The 10605-nt window shown below is 49.3% G+C and overlaps 1 protein-coding gene across 1 annotated transcript; it reads left to right on the forward strand.

Annotated features, from left to right (window-relative positions):
• Positions 1-247: 247 nt before the first annotated feature.
• HS6ST2 (heparan sulfate 6-O-sulfotransferase 2) lies at positions 248-3235 on the forward strand. Its single transcript, XM_019474220.1, is given in 2 exon segments — positions 248-298; positions 300-3235. Coding segments are annotated over 2 exon segments (762 nt in total). The 3' UTR covers positions 1011-3235.
• Positions 3236-10605: the final 7370 nt, after the last annotated feature.

The raw sequence follows: 10605 nt of genomic DNA on the forward strand, positions 1-10605 counted from the left end.
AGCATGTTGCCACATGGGGAGCCCAGCATGGAGGGAAATCTTGGGTTCCCTTCCGCCTCTGTAGAGGCAAAACCCGTTAAGCAGAGACAGATGTGTGCAGGTACATACAAGTCTTCCTGCTCCCCGCAGGGAGCTTGTTCAGCCATCCTTCACCCTGCAGAGGTGAGCGCGCAGCGGAGCACTCTGCAGCAGGGCTCCTGAAAGCCTCTTAAGTGCATCTCCAAGTTTATATTGATCTTGAACATTAATGTGCTGTGTGCTAGAGACACACGGGACTAAACGCTCTACCTTCCTCTCCCCTTGGCAGGAATTTCTACTATATCACCATCCTGCGTGACCCCGTCTCCCGATACCTGAGTGAATGGCGCCACGTCCAGCGAGGAGCGACGTGGAAGGCGTCCCTGCATGTCTGCGACGGGCGGTCCCCGACCACCGAGGAGCTGCCCAGCTGCTACACGGGGGACGACTGGTCGGGCTGTTCCCTGCAGGAGTTCATGGATTGCCCCTACAACCTCGCCAACAACCGCCAGGTCCGCATGCTCTCCGACCTCAGCCTGGTGGGATGCTACAACCTGTCAGTCATGCCCGAGGAGCAGAGGAATAAGGTTCTGCTAGACAGTGCCAAGGAGAACCTGAAGCGGATGGCCTTCTTCGGCCTGACTGAATTTCAGCGGAAGACTCAGTATCTCTTTGAGAAGACTTTCAACATGAACTTCATCTCGCCGTTCACGCAGTACAATAGCACAAGGGCCTCCAGCGTGGAGATAGACGAGCAGACTCAGGAGCGCATCGAGGCCCTCAATTTTTTAGACATGGAATTGTATGATTATGCAAAAGACCTGTTTTTGCAGCGGTACCAGTACATGCGGCAGAAGGAGCACCAGGAAGCGCGGCGGAAACGCCAGGAGCAGCGCAAGATCCTGAGGGCGAAGCAAGCGCACCTGAGAGAGCAGGGCGAGAACAGCTCCAGCACTGACTACATAGGGAACGTGGAGCGGTGGCGGCGGTAGTGGGGGGCGGGGGGCTCGCCGGACACCGAAAGTGAAGCAAAACCCAACCCAACCCTTAAATTGGAGACGACGGAGCAGTCCAAACAAACTACGCTTCTCAAGGGTTTGAAGCAAAAAGAGGTTAAAATGTTGCCTTTGCAGTTGCCTTTGCAGTAAATGTTGTACTGTACGTGGAACATTTAATCTTAGCGTGTAATTAAATTGTCCTTTTTAGGTTTGTTGGATTATTTATGAAATACAGGAGCCAAGTAGGCTCATCGGAAATGGTTGCTTGGACGTTTATTTAAAAGAAAAGAAAAAAAAAAAATCCGTAAATTAGTTATGAGTACAAAATGGGATGCTGGAAAATGTTTATCATGCTCGGCTGAAATCTATCTGGGAAGCAAACTCATTTCCTAATAATGAGCATTTAGCATACTCTCACAATACAGTATATGAGCAAAACCTTTTCCCTTTGATTTTATCTTAATTTTCTTTTAAGAATGTGTTTTCAAGGGCACCGACTGCTTATGATATTTACCAAGTTAATGAATGGACGATGAAGGGAACAATAAAGGTCTAGAAAAAATATTGACTAGTTTTATGTATAATATTGGCTTTTAAAAGGAATAGAAGTAATTTCTCTAGTTATATAAATATTTAAAATTTTAAACTTTTTCTACCTACTGCTGTTTAGAATTTTAAGCTTGGTCTATCTCATATTAAAAAAAAAGAAAAAAAAAAAGACATACATACTTTTCTGAACTCAATGCCAATGTTAAAGACACTGTTTCCAGAATTTTTCAGGGCAGTATGATTTTAAACATTCTGGAAAAGTTACATCACATCTTCATGTTTCATAAAGCCTTTTCCAAATTATAATCTTGTGACAGTGTCTAATTTTAAGTCTTTCTTACCCATTAGAATACATAATGCTGAATTTATCATTCCTTAATAATTGGTGGTATAAACTAGATGAAATTATGTTGCGGATATTTGTGTAGTGTCTTTAAAAAGTCATAAAACTCTCTAATCCCAGCAATATTATGAAGATAATTGCTCAATGGAAGAAGTAGATTTACACTTGAGTTAGGATTTACTTCCAGTAAATCTTTGCTACACCAGATAAGAACAGGGCTTTTTTTTTCCTACGCTCTTGAGCCCTTCTTAGCGATGACGGATGAGCGATGACTAAAAATGATGGAAACCAATTTTACCATAGCCATAGTTATACAGGACGAGAAGGTTGCACGGTGCACGGGGATGCAGCAGCCCGCTCCCGAGCAGGCTTTGCTGGGGCGCAGGGTGCGGAGCTGGAGCTGGACCAGGCTCACCCGCAGCCCTTCGGCCTCACCGAGACGGACAGGGAGAGGAGATGGGGCAGGAGGTGCGAGGGGCTCCTCTAAATCTCTATGCAAAAAAAAAACAAACCCCCAAACCTCTGCAAGGCTTGGGCTATACATTCAGCAAGTTCAGAAATTTTGTACGTAGCCTGCAACGCTCCCGAGCTTGGCACTAAATGGCGATCTCGGTGCGGGTGCATGGTGTTGGGGGCACCCGAAAAGGGCACTCCCTGTCCCAATGTACACAACGCTTACAACGCTCACTTGCACTATTGCCTTTCGCCTGTAATATTCTATACACCAAGAGGGCAGGGGGGCTAAAACGAGGCAGAAGGCTTTAAAAACATCTTACGGCTCCACGCCTAAGTTATGTGAAAGTTGTTTTACATCTGACGTCGTATTGCAACCCGGGGGCAGCAATCCTGCCGGGGGCAAGCGGAGAGCAAAGCAGCAGCAAACCAATACCCTGCGTTAGCAGCTTGGAAAAGAGAATAACTTCATGTACAGCAATTTTTTTTTAAAATGAGAACTGCAGTTGCCAATATGATGTCTCGGTTGTATTTTGGTTTTTACGAGGGAAAATAATTCGCTCTTAAAACTGAAAGGCACACTGTAAACAGGACTTAACCGTGGGTGAGCTGGGGGGCCTGTTGCAGAAGGTGCATTTTGTTTTTATGCTGTGGTGTGCATGGTTTACAGAGACTAGTTGCATTTTCTTTGTGTATACTGTTTATTGTATATAGGGGATGTACGAATATAAGGATACCGTTTTGTCATAATCATATCAAATTCTACTGATTTCCACTGTAGACGCTGTCTTATTGTGTAGATTTACAGGCCGATCCACTGACTTTGATTGTGTAATTTAACAATAGAACTGATAAATAAAATTTAACTACAGTCTTCTGATTTTCATGTGATTATTTCTTTATCTGACGACCTGTCGGGAATTGTGCAGTTCAGAATGAACGGTAATTTCGACACGAATGAAATAGCAGTTGACAGGCAAGTACATGAGTTTAAAATCATGGCTTTTCTGAAGTGTATTTAAACTACAGCTTTCAAGGGCAAAGCCACTTTGGACTTTCTCTGGTTCAGGACTTACTGCAGAGGTTTTGACTGCTTTTTTGAGCAGTCCTCAGAAAAACAAGCTGTGGTTTCTGGTGATTTTAAATATGGTTGTCAATGGTCTGCAACATTATTAAGGGATTGTTCCTCTGTGTGTGTATGCGTATGATTTTTTTTTTTCCTTTGTATGATACCCACCATTTTTGCTCCAGCTGGCTCTGGAGGATGCTGCCTGGCTGCCGACTTCCAGTGCATCCTGCTGTATCCCTCCTGGGACATTTTAAAACAGAAAAAAGCTAAACCAGAATAAGATGCAGAAGCAGGTGAGAATTAATTGAGCATAATGCCCCAGATCAACTAGAAAAGGTGCTTTTTTACAATCTGGATGGAGGCATTTTTTTCTTGGTGACTATAAAAGATCAGCAGGCTTGCGGGACTTGCAGCGGGGCGATAGACCCGAAGGTGTCCGTAGGAGACCTTGCCTTGACCTCGTCAAATTCCCCTGAGAGGACAGAGGCGCCCGCCCTCTTGCGAGTGCCTGCAGGGCCGTGTTATCTCTGTGAGGCTCTTTGAGTCATGGGGAGCGGGGAATGGAGGGATCTGCCAGCAAATCTGCATTTGACTGACGTGGCTTTACGTACAGGTCTATTAGCGCACTGAGAAAGCTGCCGGTGGAGCTGCTAATGGGATAGAGGTCATGCAAGATGCTTCCCTGCAACTAAAAAAGCACCCAGCAGTGAAGTCTGGCATAAAAGAAATTGGGGTTGCCTTTTGAGAGGAGTACTTTGACAGTTGAGAAAACTCTCTTACTGCAGGAGAGGAAGGATGGAGGTGGGGGGGATGTGTTTGGACAGACCAACTTCACTTCAGAAGCTGAGGAGCTATAGCAGTGAATCAAGTAGCACTCAAACCCTCTGGTAAGTTTTGAAAAGCCTGGACACACGTTAAGAAAACCCTTCTGAGCACCGAGATGTCTCTTAGGTTTCCGCCAGATAGGGATGTCGGCAACACTGATGCTGCCAGCATCAGCCCAGGGCAGTTGGTGTGGAGCCGGGGGCTGCTTTGGAGATGGAGACGTGTAGCATGAATATGTAATGTTAAAGGGAACGTGTTGGTTCATTTCGCCCTCCAAAAGGTTGGAAAGCTGATAGCTGTGAAACCTGCGTGGCCTTGCAAAGTGCCATATTTGGGGCTAATATGTTGGGACTAAAACTTACCTAAAGGAGGGTACCTGGTACATAAGGTACATAAGGTACGTAAGGGTTGTTGGAAGTGAACTGCTCAGCTTTTTGTCAATGAACTTTGCAACCTCTTTATATAATATATGATATATATTATAGTATGCTGTAATAAGTTTGCTTCCAATTATGTCATTTTTGAGTAAAAATGAACTAATGGGCTTGCTTTTTCATGTAATTTTTAAAATTCACACATTATCCAAAATGATCAGAGCCATGAATAAGGCCTGACAGGTACCAGTGCAATTGAAGTTTCAGCTCATGAAATCACTGAGGAAAGTAGAAGAAAAACTGATACATCTCCTCTTAAATTTCAGCCAGAAATACCAGATAATTGAGGGAACCTGTCAAACTAATGCAAGCCTTCAGCTTCAGACCCAGACTGCCAGGCTGGCCCACGCGCTCCCAGGGAGGCACAGAGAGCAGCTCTAGTTGGAGAAGTCGTCTTTACCGAGATGGCTTCTGCAGGAGAAATGTTTTCCAAGCAGGTGATAGATTTAAATCTTTCACTTACTAAAAATATCCCTGTCTCTAAAGCATTTGGGTGGAGCTGGGGAAGGTTTGGTTATTGCTGGACCCTGCTGGGGTGGCAGCGTGTGGGAGGAGAAAGAGCAGAGGGTCCTTCCCACCGCGTGCGGGAATGGGGGTGCTGGGACAGGGATTTGGGATCTCCTGCCTCCGAGGTGGACGGAGCAATGACAAACCAACTCATGATCCGAACAAAGGCAGGATCCGGGCTCTGGAGGCAGCGGGCACCATCCGTCCTTCCCACCCTGCTGCCAGCCGTGGCTCCTGCGCGGCGGGGAGGAACAGCCTGCACAAAACCTTCCTGAGCAAATAGCACAACATCTGAACTGTTACCTATGAAATTCAATTCTGGATTTCCTAAAGCAATCTCCCTGTTCCACCAGCCTCATCAGGGAAGAGTGTAATTTCATTTAATCCATTTCTTGAGTGCAGAGTCAACTGCGTTGCCATCATGCTAATACCGCTGCTCTGCTATCTCTAGAGACGGAGTGACGAGTTTAGACCTGAAATCAAATTTGGCTCTAAGCTTCAAAAGGATCTATCAGCCAAATTACCCGTGGTCTCTACCCAGAAGCTTTGTCATGCAGTTTAGCTCTGCGAGGATGCATCAGGCCAGGCAGGTGAGGTTATATCACTTTTTGTTTTGGGAGCAATGAAATGCTGAAACAATATATATGCAAAGCAATCAAAATATTTATAGTGAGGGCTGAGTGTTCATTTTCAGGACAATATGACTGCCGCCTTTTGGTATTCTCAGCTTCTTGAATTTGCATCTTCCCTCGTATGACTGCAAGTAAGATTTTCACTTTCAAGGATGTTCACAAGCAGTTGTTGATATAACCCTCTACATAAACTATATAAACTATAAACTATATAAACTGTAGAGGTTTATGTCAAATATATGTATTTTCTGATGGGCATTCATGGACAGAGGGCTACAAACGACTCCTGGCACAACATTCACTCGAGCCCTCGTTCTGCTAATGAGGTCTCAGCTCCGTGGCATAAATTTGATGGCCAGTGGCACAACACTCATTTTGCCAGTGAATAGTAATTTTTTTGGTAAATGAAGATTGGGAATGATGAGAATTATAGTGAAAAGGAATGAGTTCAAGGAATATTTAAGGCAAATGAAAGGTGAGATTTCAGAACAGCTCTCTGTTTTGAGGTTCTCAGCTCACAGTTCTATTATTGTTCCTCTTTGAAATTACATTCTTCTTTTAAATACTTTCTTTAAATTGTAAAGGCAATCTGTAATGAGCTCAAATGATCCACGAGCTGAATTAAACCTTTGATTTCAGGTCAAATGGTTTAGCCCGACCCAGGATGGAAAAGCTGTGACCTTTTCCTTTCAAAAAGCCCTACAAATATAAGCTGCTTTTTCTGGGTGGGCTGCAGCTGGGTGTGAGCCCTGGAGCAGTTTCCTGGGGAAGGAAGGATGCTCCGGCTTTCCCAGGGGGGTCTCCACTCCCATCCCCGCAGCAGGAGCTGCTGCTCTGTGGCTGCGAGGGGACATGGAGCCTCGAGGGGTCTCTATCCCCCTTTGCAATCGATGCCTGGTGCTCGGTATAGCAACAGCTCTGTAATGTTACTCATATTAGGTGAAGCACATGGAAAGTATTATTTCGCGCAATATGAGCAGGTGGATAGGGGGTTACGCCGCCCGGGAGATGTGTGCTCCACAGGGGGAAACTGGGAATTTCCCCTCTGGGCATGGCAGGCTGGGAAGCATATTAATAGACATCATTACATTAGAATAATTGCTGTGGAATTAGCAGGCGCGTACATAATCTTTAATGCCTGGGAAATCTCACACAGTTTCAAAATAATTAAAAGTGGGATTAATCTAGATGCCAGACAACGCCTGCCTAATTACTAATGAATAAAGCTGTCTGAATGGCTGCAGCACCCTCAGCAGCATCAGCTGCTCCAGCACTTTGAAGTCAATCCCCTATTAACGCGGGACAGGGCAGGGGCCCATCCCCGCAGGCTGTGACTGTCTGGAGGTCGGGGCCGGCTCCTGCCGGGGTGAGAGCCCGCCCGGACACAGCACCCGCCAGGGATGCTCTGGGGAGATGCTGCTGTGGGGCTGGGGGCACGGGGTGCGTCGGGCGTGGGGCTCTGGGACCAGCCCATCCCTCCTGGAGCATCTGCAGTTGTGCAGATGTGCTCTGCGTGTGGCTGGTGAGCTGGCCCCAGGACGGCCCCATGGCAGGGATTTCAGGATAAAGGGGTGCAGAAAGTGGTTACGTGGCTGGGTGAGAAACCTCAGCTGGGCCGGGGTCCGCAGCACCTCTGAGCAGCAGGACCCATGTCAAAAAGTCCCCACTGGGAAGATGATCTGTCCTCACACTTTGAGCAGTACTGTTTTGCAGACCTGACTTTCATATGTCACCTTTTGATTCCTTTCAAAAATAAATCAGCAACACTGGGAAGAGTCTGGAGCCCTGTGGAGCCCCTACATCCTAAATAGATGTCCCCTTCACCGAGCGCTGCACAAACCCAAAATCAGTGTGGCTTTTGCTGTGGCAACATTGTGCCGATGCTCACGGTGGCAGCAGGGATTTGCTGCAGCTTCTCTGCTCCGGCAGGCGGCAGTGGCCCGTGCAATTGCCGTAACGCACAGCCATCCACCAGCCCACGCCACCGGCTCGCATCCCGAACGGTGGCAGGGCGAAACCCCTCTGCGGCGTGCCGCTCTCAGGAGCATTGCAGCCAGGCTGGCTGTAGCTGGTGGTCGCCCACGTCTCGCAGCCTGGGCCAGGCAGGGACCTCTGCTCCCGTAGGGCAGCTTCGTGGTTTTGTGAGGTTGTAAATATACAAAGAACCAAAATCCTCCCTGCAGGAAAGGTACTGTGATGCACATCCCAGCTGAGCCCCAGTGATCCTGGGAACCCACCGGCATGGCTGGGGCACGCTGGCTGTGTGTCAGGCCAGCTGTGTGTCAGGGTTGGGATGCCCATGGTGCCGGTGGGTAGAAGCCACCGCGTACTGATTTTCCCAATGTGCCACTGTCTGGTGCCCAGTGTGCCCCACGGTTGTGCCCCCCAGAGCTGTTTGCAGAGACCAGCCACAGATTTACAGTCATTACTGGGATTTTTGCATTCTCTGGAGAACTGCCACACTTGGAATAACTCCCGCTGCTTGGGTTGAAGGCCAATGTTAGAAAAACTCCCCTTTCCTCTGTTCCCAGAGCTGTGGGTATAGTGATGCTGGGGGATAGCCTGTGCTGCTGCTGGGAATTGCATTTGCTGCTGCCATTGCCCTGTTTGTTGTAATCCTTAGAGGTTTTTTATGGGCATGTATTTATTTTGGTTCAGTAGAAAAATGCATTGTCCGCCCCCCAGATCAAGACGGGCTAATTGCTCGGGTAGACAGATGAATGCAGTGAGCAGGTCCCTCCAGCTCGAGGGTGGCTCTGAGGTCCCCGTCTCCCTTTGCCTAACCCACCGTCGCCCTTTTTCAAATGGCAACTCCTTTGGTTTCTGAATACCTACGGATGAGAGAGAGAGAACTGGCAAATTCCTCTGATCTCTCTTTACAAGTGGCTCTTTCCCCCTCGAGAGACCAGTGGTAGGTGTTGGAAAAGGGTGTTTTATATCAGGTCAAAATTGTTCACACCAAGGATTCACAAGCAATGCTGTCCTCCCTGCGTTGGGCACCGCAGGTACCGCTCGTGTTGCAAAATCCCCCAGCGTCCCCGGAGTGAAGGAGCATGTTATGCTTTTGCAGATAAGCAGCTCCCGAGGCACTGGGGCTAGTGAAGCTTGGGTTTTTTAAAAGACGGTGTATTTATTACCATCAGTTTGGGAGCTGCAGTTGGAGCTGTGCAGGTCGGGCTGATGGCACCGGGCACCGGGGCTCGCTGGGTCGTACCCGTGCGGGCAGAAGCAGTGGCCCCATGTCACGTCTATCCCACCTCTGCCAAGCTCAGGGCTGCCTTTTGCCATCGAGGAGCTGGTCTCATCGCGAGCACGTGGCTGCAGCCATGCCAGCTCGCGAGCACATGGCTGCGCCCGCCCGATAAAAAACAGCCAAAAAGTGGGGTGCTCCAGGGGGTGAGGGCTGGCTGAGGGGATGGGGGTGGAGGGGATCTGGAGCTGGTGTGAAAAGCTGCCTGTCTTGTCTTGGAAGCACAAGGTGGAGCCAGGGGGTGAGGGTTGGGCTGGCTGAGGGGATGGGGGTGGAGGGGATCTGGAGCTGGTGTGAAAAGCTGCCTGTCTTCTCTGGGAAGCACAAGGTGGAGGCAGGGGAGCAGGGAGGCTGTGCAAGCCAGCATTTCACCCCTGATTAAAGAACATAAAGCTGAATTTGATGCTGTGCAAAATTAATGGGGCTGCATTGTTTATTTATATATATAAAAGTTACAGGTACTTCCTAGGAGTAATGAATTGTGAATAAAAAGCAACGGTATGCTGAATTTTTAAAATATAGAAAAATTGTATTCTTACAGTACAAAAGTATGGGAATAATGGGGAGGGAATCGCAGAACTGTTTCCCTCGGGTCCTGCACTCCAGTGTCTTGAGTTTGCACATGGAGCACTCACACGTGGAGGGGGCCCAGGCGGTGCCAGGTACCATCAGGAGTCCCTACAGCCGGTGCAGTGCCCATTTTGTCCTTGGCAGGAGGCTAAGCCAAGAGGTGACACGTGGGCGGTTATTGCTGAGAGGAACGGTGGAGAGCTCTTCCCCTCACCGAGGAGACCGGGATGTGACCATCACCCTGGACGACACCACGGGTTGGTGAGCCACGAGCATGCTAGTCCCCTCGGAGGAGCATGAAACATGGGAGCAGGGACCCCCGGTCTGCTGGTGCAGAGCGGCGGCACCGGGACTGCTCAGGGCGGGCGAGTGGGGGCACAGAGAAGGACGGTGTCCATGGTGGGTCCTTGTCACAGCCCCGCCCGGGATGTGACCATCACCCTGGACAACACCACGGGTTGGTGAGCCACGAGCATGCTAGTCCCCTCCTCGGAGGGGCATGCATGGGAGCAGGGACCCCCGGTCTGCTGGTGCAGAGCGGCGGCACCGGGACTGCTCAGGGCGGGCGAGTGGGGGCACAGAGAAGGACGGTGTCCATGGTGGGTCCTTGTCACAGCCCCGTGCCTCTCTGCCCTGGTGCGCTTTGGGCAGCACCGCTGTGTTTCAGCTGCCTCCATGCTGGGGTTGCTCACAGGGTCCCTCCACGGCTCAGCCCAGCGCCATGCCGGATCCTGCCCAGAGCCACATGCACCGGGCTCTGATGAAATAACGCTGGCTGCCGGGGCCGATTCGGCATGCTGGGAAGGCAGTGCCATCGCCAAAACAGGCAGAGGGGGCAAGGTTTGCAACAGCAGCTTTCCCAAGCAGTCACAGATTTCATGTCAGCAGGAACAGGGCTGCTCCCTTCCGCCGTGTGCTCCGTGGACAGAACACAAATTAAAATTAATGACGGCCTGC

Source organism: Aptenodytes forsteri, unplaced genomic scaffold (genome assembly GCF_000699145.1).
Source record: "Aptenodytes forsteri isolate BGI_AS27 unplaced genomic scaffold, ASM69914v1 Scaffold265, whole genome shotgun sequence".
Classification (NCBI taxonomy): Eukaryota; Metazoa; Chordata; class Aves; order Sphenisciformes; family Spheniscidae; genus Aptenodytes; species Aptenodytes forsteri.